Below are 26,965 nucleotides of genomic sequence, written 5' to 3'. Positions count from 1 at the left end.
TTCAATTCGTTAAGAGAGATTGTTACTTCCATTGCCGTAAAGAGATTGCTTGTTACTTCGTTGCGATATGCGATGCCACACCTCACAGTGAGAGACGTTAGCCCGCGACGGTTGTACAGGGTCGTTGTTGTTACCTCGTTATAGTGATTAATTTCGGTTATTATAGTGACGCCAGTTGGCCACTTCGTTATGAAAGAGTGATTGTTAAGCCATTAATTCGGTTGGCGAGAATTGTTGGCGCAGAGGTGACAGCTGCTGATTCGGTTATGAGAAGATATCAGCTGTTCGGCCAGAGAGATTGGCCACACTTCGTTGGCGAGAAGCCGTTTCGTTGTTAATTCGTTACATTAATAATTTCAGCCAGCGAGAAAGAGCCACACTTCGGTTATGAGAGGCGATTTTCACCGGTGTTATGGCGAGTGATTATAGCCATTACCTCGCTGGCTATAGCGTACTACACATTTGCCAGCGAGCAGAGTTAAGCCAATACTCGCAGCGCAGGGCATCGTTTGCCACACTGTTGGCGAGAAGTGCTATCGTTACCACACCGTTGCGCGAGAGCCCAGCCACACTTCGTTGTTAGTGCGGAATGTTAAGCCATTAATTGCTATGATATGCGACAGTTAGCCAATTCGGTTATGAGATTGTTGCCACTGGTGTTACAGTGGTCGTTACTACCTCTGTTATGAGCAGGTGACAGCCAGTTGCCACTGCTGGCGAGAATGTTTACGCCACGTTACGAGATTGTTACTACCACTTCGGTTATGAGAGCCGTTTGCCACACGGTTGCCGAAAGATTGTTAAGCTTCCACGGCTTGGTTTATCAGCCTCGGTTAGCAGCACATACACCAGTAATAAGAGTACCGTTAGCTTTAGTGCGACAGCCACACTTCGGGTTGCTTATAGAAAGATTATTACTACACTCAGTAACAGTTATGCGGTTAGCCACACTGGTTGCTTATACTGTTACACTGCTGCAGTGCCAGCCACCAGTACCATAGTGTACTGTTACACACTTCGTTATGCACTGTTAGCCACACTGTTTGGAGAGGACATTACACACTTCAAGTACGTAAAGAGGTGGGACTGTAGTCGACACTTATATGTTAAATAGCCATTGACCAGTTTATGAATCGTCATTGACTCGGTTGATCGTTAGCCATTAATTCAGTAATGAAGATAATCGTTAGTTTACACCGTTGAAAGATCATCATTCCGAAAGTCGATGATATGATTGTTAGCTTTGTCATCTCGTTATGATCGTTATTAATTAATTGTTATGATTGTTACTAATATCCGGAGTCATGAGGTATTCGTTATCAATCAATATGATCATTAGCCATTAACTTAAAGGGTCAAGATAATCATCGACCCTCGTTGATGATCGTTGCCATTACCGTTTATGACGATAGCCAATAACCGTTAAGAAAGATCGTCAGTCAACCGGTTACGAAGATCTTCATTGCGTCAATAAGAAGATCATTAAGACCGGTCATTATATGCGACAGTCATTAATTGGTTACGATATACCGCCGTTAATCGAAAGATCGTTAGCCACACCGGTTGCGATAGTGACCGTTACACCGGTTGATGAAAATCGTTACCACACCGGTTGATGATGATTGTTAGCCACACCGGTTATGGATTAGTCATTAATCATTGTTATCGTTTCACACCGTTGATGATCGTTAGCCGTCATCTCCGAAGATTGTTACGATTATATCATTGACCGGTTACGAATAATCGTCAGCCACATTGTCATATATCGTTGCCCGTTACGAGAAAGATCGTTTGCCGACACTGGTGTTGGCGAGAAGATCGTTAGTCATTACTCGTTGCGAGAAGATTGTTAGTCATGACCGGTTACGAGGCGATTGTTTTGCCATTCGTCATATGAATATCATTAATCGGTTACGGAGATGATTGAAGTGATTGTTACTATCACCGCTATAATCGTTAAGCCATCATCCGGTTACGAGAAGATCGTTACCACACCCGGTTACGAGAGACGTTCGTCATTGACCGGTTATGAGAAGATCGTCACCAGCCATGAGCCATTATTCATGATTAGGCGACGTTGCTTTACCGACGCGAGATGTTCCAGACGGTTGTAAAGAGGACATTATCTCGTTAAAGCGAGAAAGATTATTGCTCATTGACCCCTGCCATAATAAGGCACTGTTAGCCACTTCGGTTTATCGTTAGCCACACTTCCGGTTATGAGCGCGATTATCATTGGCTGACTTTCGAAAATCGGTTATTGACCGTTGGCGAAAATCGTTACCATTAACTGTCATATTAGCCACATCTCAGTACGCACCGTTACCATTAATTGGCAGAGGCACCGTTGGGTTAACCGGTGCCGTATATGCGATCATTGTATTGACACCAGTATCAAGAGGCATCACACACACTTCGTTTATGCACCGGCCACACCGGTTAGCGAGCAGTCGTTACCATTAACTCGGTTACGATAATCAGTCATTATTATCCCCTGGTTATGAGCCGTTATTACTACACTTCAGTAACTATAGTAATCGTTAGCTGACACTGGTTGCGAAGATGCCAGTTACCTCGTCATGATAGGCGACAAGTCATTACGGTATAAGATTAGCCACACCTCAGTGGAATAAGAGGTAATCGTTACACCATTATGAGGCCATTAATTGGTTACGAGGCGATTATTGCCACACTTCGGTTATGAGTTACTACACTTCGGTTACGATAAAGATTGTTGCCGGTTAAAGTCGGTTATGAGGCGATTGTTTAATAATTGCCGCGAGAGATTGTTGCCACACTTCGTTACAGGGTACCGTTCAATTGCCGCGAGACAGCTATTGGTTGGCGATAATAGCTACACTTCGTTATTATATGCAACAGCTACACACTGGTTATGAGATGACGTTACACACTCGGTTATTATGCCACACTGCCATGGCAGTAATTGCTTCAGCCATTAATTGGTTATGAGAGATTGTTAAGCCATTAACTGGCCAGCGAGGTGACGCCAGTTACACTGTTGGAAGAGAAAGCTGGTTGTTGTTTATGTTAGTTAATTGTTACGAGCATAATCGTTGCTTCACAGTTACTGGCGAGATTAAAGCCACACTGGTTATGAGTGGGATTGCTCGTTATTGTTGTTATATGCGATTGTTGCTTAACGTTATTCGACAGAGAAGATTGTTAAATATACTTCGGTTGGCGAGACAAGATAGTTTGTTGCAAGATAGATTGTTAGCTATTGACCACGAGCCGATACTGGTTATGAGAAGGATTGTTAGCTTCAAGACGGTTAAAGAGGGACAGTTGCTGTTACTGGCTTCAGGATTGCCAGGTTATTACTGGCCAGCGATAGCGACACAAGCCATACTCGTCGCTATATCGTTAGCTCAGACGGTTGTAAGAGGATGCCAGTCACACCGGTGTCATGACATATGCATCGTTACCACATTGGTTATTAAGAGATCGTTAAGCTCATTACCCTCGGTTACGAGGCGATTCGTGACGTCGTTATCGTTAGCTTCACCGGTTACGAAGCATCGTTAGCTACACTTCGTTGGCGAGGTATCGTTGGGCCAATACTCGGTTATGAAGATCAGCTTATCGTTAGCCACACTGGGTTTATATTTTCACACCGTTTAGCGACGTTGCCACACTGGTTTACCGTTAGCCATTAATTCGGTTGGCGCGACAGCCAGCTTGCCACCGTTACAGGCGACAAGCCATTCTCGGTTGGCGAGAGCCAGGTTACGCAGGTGATCGTTAAGCCACTTCGTTACGAGAAGAGCCATTAATTGGTCATGAAAGATTGTTGCCGACACTGCCGCGAGAAAAGTGACGTTAAGCCACACTGGTTATAGTGATCGTTAGCTACTGGTTATGGCGTATCGTTAATAATTCGGTTATGAGTAATCGTTAGCTTCGTTGTTGTTGCGAGCCACACTGGTTGCGAGAAGTATCGTTGCCACACCATGAGCAGTTTACACCAGCATGGCGAAAGATTATTACTAATACCTCGGTTGAAGCGAGAAAGATCGTCAAGCCACACTGGTTACGGTATGGTCGTTAAGCCACATTTGGCGCGAAAAGATTGTTACCACTTCGTTGTTAGCTTCCAGCATGTAAAGAGGACAGCTGCTACCGTCATAGAAAGACGCCAGCTGGCCACCAAAGACGTTAAAGCCACACTGGCGAGATTGCCAGTTACACTTCGTTATAGTGACGTTAGCCATACCGGTTGGTGAGCATGACTGTTGCCACACTGGTGACAAGCCATTAATATGGCGACATACTACACTTCAAAGTACCTATGCGTACCGTTGCCACACTGCCAGCGAAAGATTGTTGCCACGCCTCGGTTGCAGAAAGATTGCGCTACACTTCGGTTACGAGTATATACCGTACCACTAATAATTGCCGTTTATATACGTTAGCTACCGCGATGAGCATCGTTGAAGCCATTACCTGCAGAGATCGTTTAGCTTAATACTCAGAGATTGTTAAGCCACACCAGACAGCAGCCATGCCGTTATGAGAGGTGGATGCCAGTTGCCACTTGTTATGAAAGCGTATCGTTTACGTTAAGCCGAGGACAGTTAGCTGGCTAATTCGTTGGCGAGAGGCTAGCTACACTTCGGTTATGAGAGGTGATTTGTTATTACTCGCAGAAAATATATTGCTGACTAGTAACGAGAGCAGCCACTTCGGTTATGAGAGATTGTTAGCTACACTGTTATGCGAGAGATTATTAAGCTTACACCCGTTATGCGATTGTTACACACTAATATGAGATTGCCAGCCGAGATTGGCCAGTTTACACTTCGGTTGGCGAGAGGCGACGTTAGCTTGCCACTTCGGTTAAGAGAGTAATTGTTTACACTTCGGGTTGTGCCGATTGCTCGTTATGATAGTGACGTTAAGCCACCTCGTTATGGCATCACAAGCTACACCAGTGCGATGTGACAGCCAAGCTGGTTACCTCGGTTATGAAGGGATGCCAGTTGCCATTCAAAGTTACGGCGAGGTAATTGCTTGCTACGTTTACGGCAGAGATATTACCTCGGGTTATGCCACAGTTAATTGGCGGAAAGCGGGGACAGCCGTTTACAGTTGCGATTGTTAGCTATTAATTTCACAGAGTAATTGTTTGCCATTATCTCTGTTGGCGAGGTGATTGTTATACCGGTGGTCGAGACAGCTACACTGGCCAGCGAGCAGATTGTTGGCCACACTTCGGTTATAGTGCACGCCAGCTAATACTTTCATATAGTGCATTGTTGCCATCTTCAGAGGCACAGCCAGCTTTGCCATCTCTGGAAGCGGTTATGCACTGGAAGCGAAGCCATTACCTCGGTGCCATAGAGGCGGGATGTTAGCCGTATTTTCCCTGCTGGCGGAGATTTACCGTTCGTTGACACTTCGTTACAGATTGTTGCCACACTCGGGTTACAGCGGTGATTGCCACACTTCGTTATGAGAGATTGTTAGCCACACCAAGAGATTACCCTCGTTTGCGAGATAGCTGGTTAATTCGGTTATAGTGCGGATTGTTGCTATTAATTGCCATGACTGTTAAAGCCACACTGTTGGCGCATGCGACAAGCCACACTGCCGGCGAGTGACAGCCACACTGCCAGCAGGAAGATGTTAAGCCACACTTCGGTTACCGTTAAGCCATTACCAGCCGCGAGAGGAATACGGCCGGTTGGCGAGGATCGTTAGCTTCGGTTACCCGTACACCTCGTTGGCGAGATTGTGAGCCATTAACGCATCGTTCGCCATTAATTGGTCAGCGAGATGATTACACTTCCGGTTGTTAGAGGACAGCCATTAATAATTCGGTTCAGCGAGAGGATTGTCATTAATACTGGTTAGAGGCGATCGTTAGTTTGTTACCCTGGTTATGAGATGGGGATAGCCCGACCGCCATTAGAGGGCCGTTCATTATCTCCGGTAATTTGATAAGATCAAAGACAGGCGGTTTAGGTGGTGCCGGTTTATTCATGATGTTGCAGCGGTGCTTGTAGAAGATGATGAGGTTTGGTACAATTCGACCGGTCGAACCTCGATACCGGGTTGACGACATTTACGAAGCGCCGTGAACGACCTCTTCCCTTCCGCTCATTAAATAATAAAGATGTACATTTACTATTGAAACCATATTAACAACGCAGTACGACTACGTTATGATGATGGTGCATATCCACCTTTCCCCAATATCAGTAACGTTCGTATCAACAGGTGTTAAGATCAACAGTCGAACTTCATGGTGATCAATCCTCGTCGTATGTCGTCGAACTCCGTCGTCAGCGACGGTACATAAAACACCAATTTCATATTCGTTTTCCGGTTGCGGGTACTTAGCGGTAGACAGTTTATTATAGAACCGACGCCGTCACGACCGTCGCGTCCTTCGTGGGTAGCCCAATGATTGCCGCCACAGAGCCCCAATAATTCCGGTAACTCCAGAAGGGCCACAAGACCCGACCGACGATCGAGCCTATTTCACGCTTAGCAATATCTGTTAATACGCAGGTAACGGTAGTCGGTTTAACATTGTTCACGTTGAATCGAACTCCGGTTCGGCTGACGAAAGTCAACGCTTAATCATCAGGCTGTTCCGACACCAGAGTTGATGATACCATCGAAGATTTCCTGAGAAGAACAGATTTCGTACACCAGCGATAATCAGCCACCCCGCGAGATTCCAGGAACAAGATATTCATGCGATGATCTTCGATGACTTCTGCGGGATAATTACGTCAAAAGAAGCGAGATCATGATACGCCCGCCTATCTTCGTGATAATATCACGTATCAAGCCGAATTAGGTTGATGACGGTCATCTTCCAGCGGTAACACACAGGGTTTAGGTAACACAATAAATGCGTTTGAATTAGTCGGTGAGACGCCAAAACCAGTGACTATAGCGTTATTCGTTTAGTTGTCGGTATATCAGCGTGTTGTTCCATAAAGATGGCGGCAGCGAGTTCAAAGAAACGAACGACGTTCATCTGCTTCAATCATTTCATATCAAACGTCTTTCACCATGTCAACAATGCACAAATCGTCACGCCATTATTCCTTTCGGTGCATATGGTGCGTATCATTTCAGATGGGTCAGTGTTAGGGATAATAACGTGCCCGCACCACCGGCAGTAAAGAAGTTGTCATCCAGCAAACCTTCTTCTTGCCTAACTGGCGCATGCACAACGTTTATAGTTCGACGAGAAACCCTCAAATAACCGAAGAAATGCGTCGTTAACGCAGCATCGTATAGTGGGTATCAATGCTCGTTATTTATCCGTCATCATTGCGGTGGTCCGACACTGAAATAACGAAGAGATTAACGAATGACAACGCATCATAACGTATCATGTTTCATAATCGAACAGAAACAATTTGAACTTTGTTTGCGCTAACAATCGTTAATAAGCGTTGGTTCTCAGCCTGTTATACGTTTCAGAAGTTAATGCGTACTCCAGTCATGATTGAATTTAGCCTTAAAGACTCAGAAATAATGTTCAAAGATACCAGTCATTTTGAAAGACGTAATTTCGATAAAAACCGAAGAACTGGCTACGTTCTTCATTTTGGCACATTGCTGAAACATAACCAGGAAAAATTGAATGTTATCAACCGAATATTTACGATTGAGCCAGTAACGAACCAATCATCACCATGAGATTTTACCACAATTCCCAACACTAACAATACCGCAATAATACGAATCACCGATTCATCCGGAGACTCTAAGTACGTAGCAGTAAGTTCCAGTGCCCAGCTTTCTCAGGATATTTCACCCTAAGTTAGGTTAGACAAAGCTCTGGCCCGTTACAATCGGCCCGAACATACACTACATCACACCGATTCAAAGATTCGACAAAACTTCGTCTCATTTCGTAGCGAAACCCCGGTAAGATCTGCGCGATGATGTAGCGATAGTCGCTCGTTTGGTGTCCAAGAATGCTAAAAACATGACTAATAACAGCAAGATGTTGAAATGTTAACTATTGCTTGTGTTGTAAAAGGCAGGCAGTGCGAATTCAACCTTAACTGAAATTAAGCAGAAGCTTAAAGGAAACAACTCTGCTTACTCTCGCCTCCGCCCTTGCGCCCTGTCATTGATGTGGACATGTTGTGTACCCTGGATAACACCCCTGCCGTGATAAAGACAGCCAAGAGGAACGCCAAGACAGCTGATCGATAAGTCCCAGGATGCCGAACTACATGGAATGAATACTGAGGTAATTATACACAATCACACAGGACTTACTCTCCTCCTCCTCCTCCGGCCCCGGCGCCCCCTATCAACGATGGGGACATGTTGTGTACCCTGGATAATACACCTGCCGTGATAAAGACTGCCAAGAGGAACGCCAAGACAGCAATCGTGCCCAGGATGCCGGAACTACATGGAATTTATAATCAGTGGAAAAAAATGTAAAAACATCCTCAAGCGAAAAGTAAGTTACTGTCCCAAAATGTTCACACCCATATATCAACAATGTAACATAAGCAGCAAGGGAATAATACAGCCATATCATATTAATGTACAAAAATAACAAAACTTTTACATGTCACCAAAAATCAGAACCATATATTAATTATTTTCAATAGAGTATTTACAGCATGTGTAGATTCCAAATTTTGTTGCTTCTTGTTGAGTTTTAAAAAAATATTATTTTTTTTCTGGGCATTGTTTACATCATATCTAATGGGGTTCACTCACAAGAACAGCGGCACAAAGATGAGAGGCGACAAGATGTAGAACTGCATATCGTTGGCCAGATACCAGGACCAGCCCATGCACTGAAACAAGGGACATAAATCCATTTCAACAAATGCTCATGTGTTCACCGAGTTTCTTTTAAATAAGAACGAATTAGCTTGTTTATATGCCAAGCAGGCAGGCTAATCACTACATCATCGCACAGATGTTACCAGGGTTTTCACTTACAAAAGTAGGGTGTCAAGGGTTTGTCAAGTACTGAGATGGTGTAGTATAGTGTATGTTCAGATAATTACCGGTGTAACAGGCCAAACTTTCCCCCTGGCCAAACCTTCCCGGACAAACTCTAGCCTAGCCCAAACTTTCCCCGGGGTAAGAATATCCCTGGGGAAAGTTTAGACTGGGGAAGAAATGACCTGCTACACCGCTACTTAGAGTCTCGAATGAATCAGTGGTCATGTGTACAGTGGTGATTAGTGTTCGGAATTGGTTAAAATCTCATAATTGATGATTGGTTCATTACAACCAATGAATCATCGAAAATAATTGGTTAGTGTCTTTTATTCAATTTTCCTGGTTATGTTTCTTAATGTACCAAAAAATAAAGAAAAAACATGTAGTTCTTACGGGTTTTTTTTTATCAAATTGCACATCTTTAAAAAATGACTAGTATCTTTGGAACATTCTTCCTGGAGTCTTTAAGATAAATTCAATCATGACTTGGAACAAGCTTGTATTGCTTCTGAAACGTAACAGGTAGAACCAACCTTGTGAAAAATATTGTTAACGCAAACAAAAGTTCCAAAATTGTTTCTGTTCGATTATGAGGAAACATGATCGATTGCTTGGTCGTTTAGTCACTGCGACCAATCTTCGATTATTTCAATTAATCGGACCACCACTAATGGTCACGACTGATTGGATGAAATAACAGACATTGATACCTACTCCTGATGCACGGTGGGTGTTTTGTGCATTTCTTCGGATGCAGTATTTGGGGGTTTCTGCGTCAATTTCTCAACATTTGTGCATACACCAGTTAAGGCTTAAGGGGAACACTTTTTTTGGATGAACAACTTCTTTACTGCAGTGGATGCGAGGTTTCGGTGTAGATCCTAACACTGTTATCTAGCAAATGATACACACCATATGCACAAGGAGAAATATGTACATGACCGGTATTTGAGTTCATGTACATTGTTGACATAGTGAGGCTTGTTGTGATATAGAAATGATTGAAGCCAGATAGACATCCGTTATTTGTCCATCCGTCATTTCTTGCACCGTTTCCGCACGCCATCTTGCTCTTGCATCGTGTTGAAACAACACATGTATTTTGTCCTCTGACAATAAACAGATAACATATAGTCACTGGTTTTGTGTCTCACCATTGCGGAACTAGACGCACATTTGTGTGTTGCCTAAAACCCTGTGTTACCCTTTCTCTAGAATGTGGCCATCATCAACCCTAATTCAGCTTATTGTGATATATATCCTGAAGATAAGACAGGCAGTATCCATGAACCTCCTCCTCCTCATAATAACACTGACATAGGTATATCCACAGAATCATCTCAGGTCCTTTCAGGATCACATAGATATCTTGTTCCCTAGAATCTCACTTGGGGTGGCACAGGTTATCATCACACCCAACCCCAGAATCTCCACCAAAGAAACACAAAATCTGTTCTTCTCCAGAATCTTCCGAGTAGGGCCACTGAGACCTCATCAGACTCTGGGGCAATGGGGTAGCCTGATGGTTAAAGCGTTGGCTCGTCACGCCGAAGGCCCGGGTTCGATTCCCAACATGGGCACAATGTGTTAAGCTCATTTCTGGTGTCCCCTGCCGTGATATTGCTGGAATATTGCTAAAAGCGGCGTAAAACTAAACTCAGTCAGTCAGTCAGGTCCTTGTGCCCTTCCTAGGTAGATTCTGGGGAATTATTAGGGCTCTGTGACGCTTTAACCATTAGGCTACCCCACCGCCCCCACAGGGACCTGACCGGATCATGACAAGCATGGTTCTATAATAAACTATCCTACCACTAAATTACCCTGTGGAAGTAGTGTAAATTGGTGTGTTTATACTTACCATCTCCTTGACATTGACCAGGTTGTTGACATACAGTAAGTTGGTCCACCATGAGTTCCGGCACTGGTTGATCTCAACACCCTGTTGAGGCCACAGAGGGCCGTTACTGATGTAGGGGAAGAGTGGGACGTACACCATCATCACCAACATGTATGGAGGCGTCAGTCTAAAATACATACACGTTGTTAATATGGTTTCAATAAAAATTAAATGCTACACATCTTGTGTATGAACGGAGAGGAGAGGTCATTCACATTGTACATGCCCTTCCATAAATATCATCATCAACCCCCGAACCATGCACTATGAACGGTTCAGTAGTCAGAATTGCAGGGCAACACCTCCCAAAACTACCTCTCACATCCATCTTCCTACAAACACCACTTACAACCATCTGTATCGCAAATCATTATCTCTCACCACCACCTCTCACAACCACCTGTAAGCAAACAATCACCTATCATTACCAAGTGTAAGCAAACAATCACCTCTAATAGCCAAGTGTAAGCGAACAATCCCATCTCATAACCAAGTGTAAGCTAACAATCACCTCTCATAACCAAGTGTAAGCTAACAATCCCCTCTCATAACCAAGTGTAAGCTAACAATCACCTCTAATAGCCAAGTGTAAGCGAACAATCCCATCTCATAACCAAGTGTGAGTGAACAATTACCTCTCATAACCAAGTGTAAGCTCACAATCACCTCTCTCATAACCAAGTGTAAGCAAACAATCCCCTCTCACAACCAAGTGTAAGCTAACAATCCCCTCTCATAACCAACTGTAAGCTAACAATCCCCTCTCATAACCAAGTGTAAGCTAACAATCACCTCTCATAACCAAGTGTAAGCTAACAATCACCTCTCATAACCAAGTGTAAGCTAACAATCACCTCTCATAACCAAGTGTAAGCTAACAATCACCTCTCATAACCAAGTGTAAGCTAACAATCACCTCTCATAACCAAGTGTAAGCAAACAATCACCTCTCATAACCAAGTGTAAGCTAACAATCACCTCTCATAACCAAGTGTAAGCTAACAATCACCTCTCATAACCAAGTGTAAGCTAACAATCACCTCTCATAACCAAGTGTAAGCTAACAATCACCACTCATAACCAAGTGTAAGCAAACAATCACCTCTCATAACCAAGTGTAAGCAAACAATTAAATCTCATAACCAAGTGTAAGCTAACATCCACCTCTCATAACCAAGTGTAAGCTAACAATTACCTCTCATAACCAAGTGTAAGCTAACAATCACCTCTCATAACCAAGTGTAAGCTAACAATCACCTCTCATAACCAAGTGTAAGCTAACAATTACCTCTCATAACCAAGTGTAAGCTAACAATCACCTCTCATAACCAAGTGTAAGCTAACAATCACCTCTCATTACCAAGTGTAAGCAAACAATCACCTCTCATAACCAAGTGTAAGCAAACAATTACCTCTCACAACCAAGTGTAAGCTAACAATCACCTCTCATAACCAACTGTAAGCAAACAATCCCCACTCATAACCAAGTGTAAGCTAACAATCCCCTCTCATAACCAAGTGTAAGCTAACCATCACCTCTCATAACCAACTGTAAGCAAACAATTACCGCTCATAACCAAGTGTAAGCTAACATCCACCTCTCATAACCAACTGTAAGCAAACAATCCCCTCTCATAACCAAGTGTAAGCTAACAATCACCTATCATAACCAAGTGTAAGCTAACAATCACCTCTCACAACCAAGTGTAAGCTAACAATCACCTCTCATAACCAAGTGTAAGCTAACAATCACCTCTCATAACCAAGTGTAAGCAAACAATTACCTCTCATAACTAAGTGTAAGCTAACATCCACCTCTCATAACCAAGTGTAAGCTAACAATCACATCGCATAACCAAGTGTAAGCTAACAATTACCTCTCATAACCAAGTGTAAGCTAACAATCACCTATCATAACCAAGTGTAAGCAAACAATCAACTCTCATAACCAAGTGTAAGCAAACAATTACCTCTCATAACCAAGTGTAAGCTAACAATCACCTCTCATAACCAAGTGTAAACTAACAATCACCTCTCATAACCAAGTGTCAGCTAACAATCACCTCTCATAACCAAGTGTAAGCTAACAATCACCTCTCATAACCAAGTGTAAGCTAATAATCACCTCTCATAACAAGTGTAAGCTAACAATCACCTCTCATAACCAAGTGTAAGCTAACAATTACCTCTCATTACTAAGTGTAAGCTAATAATCACCTCTCATAACCAAGTGTAAGCAAACAATCACCTCTCATAACCAAGTGTAAGCTAACAATCACCTCTCATAACCAAGTGTAAGCTAACAATCACCTCTCACAACCAACTGTAAGCAAACAATTACCGCTCATAACCAAGTGTAAGCTAACATCCACCTCTCATAACCAACTGTAAGCAAACAATCCCCTCTCATAACCAAGTGTAAGCTAACAATCACCTCTCATAACCAAGTGTAAGCTAACAATCACCTCTCACAACCAAGTGTAAGCTAACAATCACCTATCATAACCAAGTGTAAGCTAACAATCACCTCTCATAACCAAGTGTAAGCAAACAATTACCTCTCATAACCAAGTGTAAGCTAACAATCACCTCTCATAACCAAGTGTGAGCTAACAATCACCTCTCATAACCAAGTGTAAGCTAACAATTACCTCTCATTACTAAGTGTAAGCTAATAATCACCTCTCATAACCAAGTGTAAGCAAACAATCACCTATCATAACCAAGTGTAAGCTAACAATCACCTCTCATAACCAAGTGTAAGCTAACAATCACCTCTCATAACCAAGTGTAAGCTAACAATCACCTCTCATAACCAAGTGTAAGCTAACAATCACCTCTCATAACCAAGTGTAAGCTAACAATCACCTTTCATAACCAAGTGTAAGCTAACAATCCCCTCTTACAACCATCTGGAAGCTAACAATCACCTCTCATAACCAAGTGTAAGCTAACAATCACCTCGCATAACCAAATGTAAGCTAACAATTACCTCTCATAACCAAGTGTGAGCTAACAATCACCTCTCATAACCAAGTGTAAGCTAATAATCACCTCTCATAACCAAGTGTAAGCTAACAATCACCTCTCATAACCAAGTGTAAGCTAACAATCACCTCTCATAACCAAGTGTAAGCTAACAATCACCTCTCATAACCAACTGTAAGCTAACAATTACCTCTCATAACCAAGTGTAAGCTAACAATCACCTCTCATAACCAAGTGTAAGCTAACAATCACCTCTCATAACCAAGTGTAAGCTAACAATCACCTCTCATAACCAAGTGTAAGCTAATAATCACCTCTCATAACCAAGTGTAAGCAAACAATCACCTCTCATAACCAAGTGTAAGCTAACAATCACCTCGCATAACCAAATGTAAGCTAACAATTACCTCTCATAACCAAGTGTAAGCTAACAATCACCTCTCATAACCAAGTGTAAGCTAACAATCACCTCTCATAACCAAGTGTAAGCTAACAATTACCTCTCATAACCAAGTGTAAGCTAACAATCACCTCTCATAACCAAGTGTAAACTAACAATCACCTCTCATAACCAAGTGTAAGCTAACAATCACCTCGCATAACCAAATGTAAGCTAATAATCACCTCTCATAACCAAGTGTAAGCTAACAATTACCTCTCATAACCAAGTGTAAGCTAACAATCACCTCTCATAACCAAGTGTAAGCTAACAATCCCATCTTACAACCATCTGGAAGCTAACAATCACCTCTCATAACCAAGTGTAAACTAACAATCACCTCTCATAACCAAGTGTAAGCTAACAATCACCTCGCATAACCAAATGTAAGCTAACAATCACCTCTCATAACCAAGTGTAAGCTAACAATCCCCTCTTACAACCATCTGGAAGCTAACAATCACCTCTCATAACCAAGTATAAGCTAATAATCACCTATCATAACCAAGTATAACCTAACAATCCCTTCTCACAACCAAGTGTAAGCTAACAATCCCCTCTTACAACCATCTGGAAGCTAACAATCCCTTCTCATAACCAAGTGTAATCTAACAATCAGCTCTCATAACCAAGTGTAAGCTAACAATCCTATCTTACAACCATCTGGAAGCTAACAATCACCTCTCATAACCAAGTATAAGCTAACAATCACCTCTCATAACCAAGTGTAAGCAAACAATTACCTCTCACAACCAAGTTTAAGCTAACAATCACCTCTCATAACCAACTGTAAGCAAACAATCCCCACTCATAACCAAGTGTAAGCTAACAATCACCTCTCATAACCAAGTGTAAGCTAACAATCACCTCTCATAACCAACTGTAAGCAAACAATTACCTCTCATAACCAAGTGTAAGCTAACATCCACCTGTCATAACCAACTGTAAGCAAACAATCCCCTCTCATAACCAAGTGTAATCTAACAATCACCTCTCATAACCAAGTGTAAGCTAACAATCACCTCTCATAACCAAGTGTAAGCAAACAATTACCTCTCATAACCAAGTGTAAGCTAACATCCACCTCTCATAACCAAGTGTAAGCTAACAATCACATCTCATAACCAAGTGTAAGCTAACAATTACCTCTCATAACCAAGTGTGAGCTAACAATCACCTATCATAACCAAGTGTAAGCTAACAATCACCTCTCATAACCAAGTGTAAGCAAACAATTACCTCTCATAACCAAGTGTAAGCTAACAATCACCTCTCATAACCAAGTGTAAACTAACAATCACCTCTCATAACCAACTGTAAGCTAACAATCACCTCTCATAACCAAGTGTAAGCTAACAATCCCCTCTCATAACCAAGTGTAAGCTAATAATCACCTCTCATAACCAAGTGTAAGCTAACAATCACCTCTCATAACCAAGTGTGAGCTAACAATTACCTCTTATTACTAAGTGTAAGCTAATAATCACCTCTCATAACCAAGTGTAAGCAAACAATCACCTATCATAACCAAGTGTAAGCTAATAATCACCTCTCATAACCAAGTGTAAGCTAACAATTACCTCTCATTACTAAGTGTAAGCTAATAATAACAACTCATAACCAAGTGTAAGCTAACAATTACCTATCATAACCAAGTGTAAGCTAACAACTACCTCTCATAACCAAGTGTAAGCTAACAATTACCTCTCATAACCAAGTGTAAGCTAACAATTACCTCTTATTACTAAGTGTAAGCTAATAATCACCTCTCATAACCAAGTGTAAGCTAACAATTACCTCTCATAACCAAGTGTAAGCTAACAATTACCTCTCATTACTAAGTGTAAGCTAATAATCACCTCTCATAACCAAGTGTAAGCTAACAATTACCTCTCATAACCAAGTGTAAGCTCACAATTACCTCTTATTACTAAGTGTAAGCTAATAATCACCTCTCATAACCAAGTGTAAGCTAACAATCACCTCTCATAACCAAGTGTAAGCTAACAATTACCTCTTATTACTAAGTGTAAGCTAATAATCACCTCTCATAACCAAGTGTAAGCAAACAATCCCCTCTTACAACCATCTGGAAGCTAACAATCACCTCTCATAACCAAGTGTAAGCAAACAATCACCTATCATAACCAAGTGTAAGCAAACAATCACCTCTCATAACCAAGTGTAAGCTAACAATCACCTCTCATAACCAAGTGTAAGCAAACAATCCCCTCTCATAACCAAGTGTAAGCTAACAATCACCTCTCATAACCAAGTGTAAGCTAACAATTACCTCTCATAACCAAGTGTAAGCTAACAATCACCTCTCATAACCAAGTGTAAGCTAATAATCACCTCTCATAACCAAGTGTAAGCTAACAATCACCTCTCATAACCAAGTGTAAGCAAACAATCACCTCTCATAACCAAGTGTAAGCTAACAATCACCTCTCATAACCAAGTGTAAGCTAACGATCACCTCTCATAACCAAGTGTAAGCAAACAATCACCTCTCATAACCAAGTGTAAGCTAACAATCACCTCTCATAACCAAATGTAAGCTAACAATTACCTCTCATAACCAAGTGTAAGCTAATAATCACCTCTCATAACCAAGTGTAAGCTAACAATCACCTCTCATAACCAAGTGTAAGCTAACAATCACCTCTCATAACCAAGTGTAAGCAAACAATTACCTCTCATAACCAAGTGTAAGCTAACATCCACCTCTCATAACCAAGTGTAAGCTAACAATCACATCTCATAACCAAGTGTAAGCTAACAATTACCTCTCATAACCAAGTGTGAGCTAACAATCACCTATCATAACCAAGTGTAAGCTAACAATCACCTCTCATAACCAAGTGTAAGCAAACAATTACCTCTCATAACCAAGTGTAAGCTAACAATCACCTCTCATAACCAAGTGCAAACTAACAATCACCTCTCATAACCAACTGTAAGCTAACAATCACCTCTCATAACCAAGTGTAAGCTAACAATCACCTCTCATAACCAAGTGTAAGCTAATAATCACCTCTCATAACCAAGTGTAAGCTAACAATCACCTCTCATAACCAAGTGTAAGCTAACAATTACCTCTTATTACTAAGTGTAAGCTAATAATCACCTCTCATAACCAATTGTAAGCAAACAATTACCTCTCATAACCAAGTGTAAGCTAACAATCACCTCTCATAACCAAGTGTAAGCTAACAATCACCTCTCATAACCAAGTGTAAGCTAACAATCACCTCTCATAACCAAGTGTAAGCTAATAATCACCTCTCATAACCAAGTGTAAGCTAACAATTACCTCTCATTACTAAGTGTAAGCTAACAATCACCTCTCATAACCAAGTGTAAGCTAACAATTACCTCTCATAACCAAGTGTAAGCTAACAATTACCTCTCATAACCAAGTGTAAGCTAACAATTACCTCTTATTACTAAGTGTAAGCTAATAATCACCTCTCAAAACCAAGTGTAAGCTAACAATTACCTCTCATAACCAAGTGTAAGCTAACAATTACCTCTCATTACTAAGTGTAAGCTAATAATCACCTCTCATAACCAAGTGTAAGCTAACAATTACCTCTCATAACCAAGTGTAAGCTAACAATTACCTCTTATTACTAAGTGTAAGCTAATAATCACCTCTCATAACCAAGTGTAAGCTAACAATCACCTCTCATAACCAAGTGTAAGCTAACAATTACCTCTTATTACTAAGTGTAAGCTAATAATCACCTCTCATAACCAAGTGTAAGCAAACAATCAACTCTTACAACCATCTGGAAGCTAACAATCACCTCTCATAACCAAGTGTAAGCAAACAATCACCTATCATAACCAAGTGTAAGCAAACAATCACCTCTCATAACCAAGTGTAAGCTAACAATCACCTCTCATAACCAAGTGTAAGCAAACAATCCCCTCTCATAACCAAGTGTAAGCTAACAATCACCTCTCATAACCAAGTGTAAGCTAACAATTACCTCTCATAACCAAGTGTAAGCTAACAATCACCTCTCATAACCAAGTGTAAGCTAATAATCACCTCTCATAACCAAGTGTAAGCTAACAATTACCTCTCATAACCAAGTGTAAGCAAACAATCACCTCTCATAACCAAGTGTAAGCTAACAATCACCTCTCATAACCAAGTGTAAGCAAACAATCACCTCTCATAACCAAGTGTAAGCAAACAATCACCTCTCATAACCAAGTGTAAGCTAACAATCACCTCTCATAACCAAATGTAAGCTAACAATTACCTCTCATAACCAAGTGTAAGCTAATAATCACCTCTCATAACCAAGTGTAAGCTAACAATCACCTCTCATAACCAAGTGTAAGCAAACAATCACCTCTCATAACCAAGTGTAAGCTAACAATCACCTCTCACAACCAAGTGTAAGCAAACAATCACCTCTCATAACCAAGTGTAAGCTAACAATCACCTCTCACAACCAAGTGTAAGCTAACAATCACCTCTCATAACCAAGTGTAAGCAAACAATCACCTCTCATAACCAAGTGTAAGCTAACAATCACCTCTCATAACCAAGTGTAAGCTAACAATCACCTCTCATAACAAAGTGTAAGCTAACAATCACCTCTCATAACCAAGTGTGGCTAACATCCACCTCTCTTAACCAAGTGTAAGCAAACAATCCTCTTACAACCATCTGAAGCTAACAATCACCTCTCATAACCAAGTGTGTTTTAACATCCACCTCTCATAACCAAGTGTAAGCAAACAATCCCCTCTTACAACCATCTGAAGCTAACAATCACCTCTCATAACCAAGTGTAAGCAAACAATCACCTATCATAACCAAGTGTAAGCTAACAATCACCTCTCATAACCAAGTGTAAGCTAACAATCACCTCTCATAACCAAGTGTAAGCTAACAATCACCTCTCATAACCAAGTGTAAGCTAACATCCACCTCTCATAACCAAGTGTAAGCAAACAATCCCTCTTACAACCATCTGGAAGCTAACAATCACCTCTCATAACCAAGTGCAAGCAAACAATCACCTATCATAACCAAGTGTAAGCAAACAATCACCTCTCATAACCAAGTGTAAGCAAACAATCACCTCTCATAACCAAGTGTAAGCTAACAATCACCTCTCATAACCAAGTGTAAGCTAACAATCACCTCTCATAACCAAGTGTAAGCTAACAATCACCTCTCATAACCAAGTGTAAGCTAATAATCACCTCTCATAACCAAGTGTAAGCAAACAATCCCTCTTACAACAATCTGAAGCTAACAATCACCTCTCATAACCAAGTGTAAGCAAACAATCACCTATCATAACCAAGTGTAAGCTAACAATCACCTCTCATAACCAAGTGTAAGCAAACAATCCCCTCTTACAACCATCTGGAAGCTAACAATCACCTCTCATAACCAAGTGTAAGCAAACAATCACCTATCATAACCAAGTGTAAGCAAACAATCACCTCTCATAACCAAGTGTAAGCTAACAATCACCTCTCATAACCAAGTGTAAGCAAACAATCCCCTCTCATAACCAAGTGTAAGCTAACAATCACCTCTCATAACCAAGTGTAAGCTAACAATTACCTCTCATAACCAAGTGTAAGCTAACCATCACCTCTCATAACCAAGTGTAAGCTAATAATCACCTCTCATAACCAAGTGTAAGCTATCAATTACCTCTCATAACCAAGTGTAACCAAACAATCACCTCTCATAACCAAGTGTAAGCTAACAATCACCTCTCATAACCAAGTGTAAGCTAACAATCACCTCTCATAACCAAGTGTAAGCAAACAATCACCTCTCATAACCAAGTGTAAGCAAACAATCACCTATCATAACCAAGTGTAAGCAAACAATCACCTCTCATAACCAAGTGTAAGCTAACAATCACCTCTCATAACCAAGTGTAAGCAAACAATCCCCTCTCATAACCAAGTGTAAGCTAACAATCTACTCTCATAACCAAGTGTAAGCTAACAATTACCTCTCATAACCAAGTGTAAGCTAACAATCACCTCTCATAACCAAGTGTAAGCTAATAATCACCTCTCATAACCAAGTGTAAGCTAACAATTACCTCTCATAACCAAGTGTAAGCAAACAATCACCTCTCATAACCAAGTGTAAGCTAACAATCACCTCTCATAACCAAGTGTAAGCAAACAATCACCTCTCATAACCAAGTGTGGCTAACAATCACCTCTCATAACCAAGTGTAAGCTAACAATCACCTCTCATAACCAAATGTGTAAGCTAACAATTACCTCTCATAACCAAGTGTAAGCTAACAATCACCTCTCATAACCAAGTGTGCTTAACAATCACCTCTCATAACCAAGTGTAAGCAAACAATCACCTCTCATAACCAAGTGTAAGCTAACAATCACCTCTCACAACCAAGTGTAAGCAAACAATCACCTCTCATAACCAAGTGTAAGCTAACAATCACCTCTCACAACCAAGTGTAAGCTAACAATCACCTCTCATAACCAAGTGTAAGCAAACAATCACCTCTCATAACCAAGTGTAAGCTAACAATCACCTCTCATAACCAAGTGTAAGCTAACAATCACCTCTCATAACCAAGTGTGTTAACAATCACCTCTCATAACCAAGTGTAAGCTAACATCCACCTCTCATAACCAAGTGTAAGCAAACAATCCCTCTTACAACCATCTGGAAGCTAACAATCACCTCTCATAACCAAGTGTGAGCTAACATCCACCTCTCATAACCAAGTGTAAGCAAACAATCCCCTCTTACAACCATCTGGAAGCTAACAATCACCTCTCATAACCAAGTGTAAGCAAACAATCACCTATCATAACCAAGTGTAAGCTAACAATCACCTCTCATAACCAAGTGTAAGCTAACAATCACCTCTCATAACCAAGTGTAAGCTAACAATCACCTCTCATAACCAAGTGTAAGCTAACATCCACCTCTCATAACCAAGTGTAAGCAAACAATCCCCTCTTACAACCATCTGGAAGCTAACAATCACCTCTCATAACCAAGTGCAAGCAAACAATCACCTATCATAACCAAGTGTAAGCAAACAATCACCTCTCATAACCAAGTGTAAGCAAACAATCACCTCTCATAACCAAGTGTAAGCTAACAATCACCTCTCATAACCAAGTGTAAGCTAACAATCACCTCTCATAACCAAGTGTAAGCAAACAATCACCTCTCATAACCAAGTGTAAGCTAATAATCACCTCTCATAACCAAGTGTAAGCAAACAATCCCCTCTTACAACCATCTGGAAGCTAACAATCACCTCTCATAACCAAGTGTAAGCAAACAATCACCTATCATAACCAAGTGTAAGCTAACAATCACCTCTCATAACCAAGTGTAAGCAAACAATCCCCTCTTACAACCATCTGGAAGCTAACAATCACCTCTCATAACCAAGTGTAAGCAAACAATCACCTATCATAACCAAGTGTAAGCAAACAATCACCTCTCATAACCAAGTGTAAGCTAACAATCACCTCTCATAACCAAGTGTAAGCAAACAATCCCCTCTCATAACCAAGTGTAAGCTAACAATCACCTCTCATAACCAAGTGTGTTTAACAATTACCTCTCATAACCAAGTGTAAGCTAACCATCACCTCTCATAACCAAGTGTAAGCTAATAATCACCTCTCATAACCAAGTGTAAGCTATCAATTACCTCTCATAACCAAGTGTAACCAAACAATCACCTCTCATAACCAAGTGTAAGCTAACAATCACCTCTCATAACCAAGTGTAAGCTAACAATCACCTCTCATAACCAAGTGTAAGCAAACAATCACCTCTCATAACCAAGTGTAAGCTACCAATCACCTCTCATAACCAAATGTAAGCTAACAATTACCTCTCATAACCAAGTGTAAGCTAATAATCACCTCTCATAACCAAATGTAAGCTAACAATTACCTTTCATAACCAAGTGTAAGCTAATAATCACCTCTCAGAACCAAGTGTAAGCTAACAATCACCTCTCATAACCAAGTGTAAGCAAACAATCACCTCTCATAACCAAGTGTAAGCAAACAATCACCTCTCATAACCAAGTGTAAGCTACCAATCACCTCTCATAACCAAGTGTAAGCTAACAATTACCTCTCATAACCAAGTGTAAGCTAATAATCACCTCTCATAACCAAGTGTAAGCTAACAATCACCTCTCATAACCAAGTGTAAGCAAACAATCACCTCTCATAACCAAGTGTAAGCTAACAATCACCTCTCACAACCAAGTGTAAGCAAACAATCACCTCTCATAACCAAGTGTAAGCTAACAATCACCTCTCACAACCAAGTGTAAGCAAACAATCACCTCTCATAACCAAGTGTAAGCTAACAATCACCTCTCACAACCAAGTGTAAGCTAACAATCACCTCTCATAACCAAGTGTAAGCAAACAATCACCTCTCATAACCAAGTGTAAGCTAACAATCACCTCTCATAACCAAGTGTAAGCTAACAATCACCTCTCATAACCAAGTGTAAGCTAACAATCACATCTCATAACCAAGTGTAAGCTAACATCCACCTCTCATAACCAAGTGTAAGCAAACAATCCCCTCTTACAACCATCTGGAAGCTAACAATCACCTCTCATAACCAAGTGTAAGCTAACATCCACCTCTCATAACCAAGTGTAAGCAAACAATCCCCTCTTACAACCATCTGGAAGCTAACAATCACCTCTCATAACCAAGTGTAAGCAAACAATCACCTATCATAACCAAGTGTAAGCTAACAATCACCTCTCATAACAAAGTGTAAGCTAACAATCACCTCTCATAACCAAGTGTAAGCTAACATCCACCTCTCATAACCAAGTGTAAGCAAACAATCCCCTCTTACAACCATCTGGAAGCTAACAATCACCTCTCATAACCAAGTGTAAGCAAACAATCACCTATCATAACCAAGTGTAAGCAAACAATCACCTCTCATAACCAAGTGTAAGCAAACAATCACCTCTCATAACCAAGTGTAAGCTAACAATCACCTCTCATAACCAAGTGTAAGCTAACAATCACCTCTCATAACCAAGTGTAAGCTAATAATCACCTCTCATAACCAAGTGTAAGCAAACAATCCCCTCTTACAACCATCTGGAAGCTAACAATCACCTCTCATAACCAAGTGTAAGCAAACAATCACCTATCATAACCAAGTGTAAGCAAACAATCACCTATCATAACCAAGTGTAAGCTAACAATCACCTCTCATAACCAAGTGTAAGCAAACAATCCTCTCATAACCAAGTGTAAGCTAACAATCACCTCTCATAACCAAGTGTAAGCTAACAATTATCTCTCATAACCAAGTGTAAGCTAACAATCACCTGTCATAACCAAGTGTAAGCTAATAATCACCTCTCATAACCAAGTGTAAGCTAACAATTACCTCTCATAACCAAGTGTAAGCAAACAATCACCTCTCATAACCAAGTGTAAGCTAACAATCACCTCTCATAACCAAGTGTGAGCTAACAATCACCTCTCATAACCAAGTGTAAGCAAACAATCACCTCTCATAACCAAGTGTAAGCTAACAATCACCTCTCATAACCAAATGTAAGCTAACAATTACCTCTCATAACCAAGTGTAAGCTAATAATCACCTCTCATAACCAAGTGTAAGCTAACAATCACCTCTCATAACCAAGTGTAAGCAAACAATCACCTCTCATAACCAAGTGTAAGCTAACAATCACCTCTCACAACCAAGTGTAAGCAAACAATCACCTCTCATAACCAAGTGTAAGCTAACAATCACCTCTCACAACCAAGTGTAAGCTAACAATCACCTCTCATAACCAAGTGTAAGCAAACAATCACCTCTCATAACCAAGTGTAAGCTAACAATCACCTCTCATAACCAAGTGTAAGCTAACAATCACCTCTCATAACCAAGTGTAAGCTAACAATCACCTCTCATAACCAAGTGTAAGCTAACATCCACCTCTCATAACCAAGTGTAAGCAAACAATCCCCTCTTACAACCATCTGGAAGCTAACAATCACCTCTCATAACCAAGTGTAAGCTAACATCCACCTCTCACAACCAAGTGTAAGCAAACAATCCCCTCTTACAACCATCTGGAAGCTAACAATCACATCTCATAACCAAGTGTAAGGAAACAATCACCTATCATAACCAAGTGTGAGCTAACAATCACCTCTCATAACCAAGTGTAAGCTAACAATCACCTCTCATAACCAAGTGTAAGCTAACATCCACCTCTCATAACCAAGTGTAAGCAAACAATCCTCTTACAACCATCTGGAAGCTAACAATCACCTCTCATAACCAAGTGTAAGCAAACAATCACCTATCATAACCAAGTGTGAGCTAACAATCACCTCTCATAACCAAGTGTAAGCAAACAATCACCTCTCATAACCAAGTGTAAGCTACCAATCACCTCTCATAACCAAATGTAAGCTAACAATTACCTCTCATAACCAAGTGTAAGCTAATAATCACCTCTCATAACCAAATGTAAGCTAACAATTACCTCTCATAACCAAGTGTGGCTAATAATCACCTCTCATAACCAAGTGTGGCTAACAATCACCTCTCATAACCAAGTGTAAGCAAACAATCACCTCTCATAACCAAGTGTAAGCAAACAATCACCTCTCATAACCAAGTGTAAGCTACCAATCACCTCTCATAACCAAGTGTAAGCTAACAATTACCTCTCATAACCAAGTGTGGCTAATAATCACCTCTCATAACCAAGTGTGGCTAACAATCACCTCTCATAACCAAGTGTAAGCAAACAATCACCTCTCATAACCAAGTGTAAGCTAACAATCACCTCTCACAACCAAGTGTAAGCAAACAATCACCTCTCATAACCAAGTGTAAGCTAACAATCACCTCTCACAACCAAGTGTAAGCAAACAATCACCTCTCATAACCAAGTGTAAGCTAACAATCACCTCTCACAACCAAGTGTAAGCTAACAATCACCTCTCATAACCAAGTGTAAGCAAACAATCACCTCTCATAACCAAGTGTAAGCTAACAATCACCTCTCATAACCAAGTGTAAGCTACCAATCACCTCTCATAACCAAGTGTAAGCTAACAATCACATCTCATAACCAAGTGTAAGCTAACATCCACCTCTCATAACCAAGTGTAAGCAAACAATCCCCTCTTACAACCATCTGGAAGCTAACAATCACCTCTCATAACCAAGTGTAAGCTAACATCCACCTCTCATAACCAAGTGTAAGCAAACAATCCCCTCTTACAACCATCTGGAAGCTAACAATCACCTCTCATAACCAAGTGTAAGCAAACAATCACCTATCATAACCAAGTGTAAGCTAACAATCACCTCTCATAACAAAGTGTAAGCTAACAATCACCTCTCATAACCAAGTGTAAGCTAACATCCACCTCTCATAACCAAGTGTAAGCAAACAATCCCCTCTTACAACCATCTGGAAGCTAACAATCACCTCTCATAACCAAGTGTAAGCAAACAATCACCTATCATAACCAAGTGTAAGCAAACAATCACCTCTCATAACCAAGTGTAAGCAAACAATCACCTCTCATAACCAAGTGTAAGCTAACAATCACCTCTCATAACAAAGTGTAAGCTAACAATCACCTCTCATAACCAAGTGTAAGCTAACAATCACCTCTCATAACCAAGTGTAAGCTAATAATCACCTCTCATAACCAAGTGTAAGCAAACAATCCCCTCTTACAACCATCTGGAAGCTAACAATCACCTCTCATAACCAAGTGTAAGCAAACAATCACCTATCATAACCAAGTGTAAGCAAACAATCACCTCTCATAACCAAGTGTAAGCTAACAATCACCTCTCATAACCAAGTGTAAGCAAACAATCCCCTCTCATAACCAAGTGTAAGCTAACAATCACCTCTCATAACCAAGTGTAAGCTAACAATTACCTCTCATAACCAAGTGTAAGCTAACAATCACCTCTCATAACCAAGTGTGGCTAATAATCACCTCTCATAACCAAGTGTAAGCTAACAATTACCTCTCATAACCAAGTGTAAGCAAACAATCACCTCTCATAACCAAGTGTAAGCTAACAATCACCTCTCATAACCAAGTGTGGCTAACAATCACCTCTCATAACCAAGTGTAAGCAAACAATCACCTCTCATAACCAAGTGTAAGCAAACAATCACCTCTCATAACCAAATGTAAGCTAACAATTACCTCTCATAACCAAGTGTAAGCTAATAATCACCTCTCATAACCAAGTGTAAGCTAACAATCACCTCTCAACCAAGTGTAAGCAAACAATCACCTCTCATAACCAAGTGTAAGCTAACAATCACCTCTCACAACCAAGTGTAAGCAAACAATCACCTCTCATAACCAAGTGTGAGCTAACAATCACCTCTCACAACCAAGTGTAAGCTAACAATCACCTCTCATAACCAAATGTAAGCTAACAATCACCTCTCATAACCAAGTGTAAGCTAACAATCACCTCTCATAACCAAGTGTAAGCTAACAATCACCTCTCATAACCAAGTGTAAGCTAACATCCACCTCTCATAACCAAGTGTAAGCAAACAATCCCCTCTTACAACCATCTGGAAGCTAACAATCACCTCTCATAACCAAGTGTAAGCTA

General features: G+C 40.8%; 1 protein-coding gene across 1 annotated transcript in view; it reads right to left on the bottom strand.

Annotated features, from left to right (window-relative positions):
• The window catches only part of LOC124274260 (nose resistant to fluoxetine protein 6-like), a gene marked incomplete at its 3' end in the record, with an annotated part of 61,432 nt that overhangs the window by 15,054 nt on the left and 19,413 nt on the right, over nucleotides 1–26,965 (bottom strand). Inside the window, exons 9-11 of the mRNA XM_046709601.1 lie at nucleotides 10,823–10,988; nucleotides 8,731–8,810; nucleotides 8,275–8,409 (exon numbers count right to left, since the gene is read on the bottom strand). Coding sequence (XP_046565557.1) covers nucleotides 8,275–8,409; nucleotides 8,731–8,810; nucleotides 10,823–10,988 — 381 coding nt within the window. The remainder of the gene's footprint in view (nucleotides 1–8,274; nucleotides 8,410–8,730; nucleotides 8,811–10,822; nucleotides 10,989–26,965) is intronic.

The sequence above is a fragment of the Haliotis rubra genome, unplaced genomic scaffold (assembly GCF_003918875.1).
Source record: "Haliotis rubra isolate DU_JTF1 unplaced genomic scaffold, ASM391887v1 Scf1896, whole genome shotgun sequence".
Classification (NCBI taxonomy): Eukaryota; Metazoa; Mollusca; class Gastropoda; order Lepetellida; family Haliotidae; genus Haliotis; species Haliotis rubra.
The sequence above is the reverse complement of the archived record's forward strand: the minus strand, read 5'-3'. Positions and strand labels throughout refer to the sequence as shown.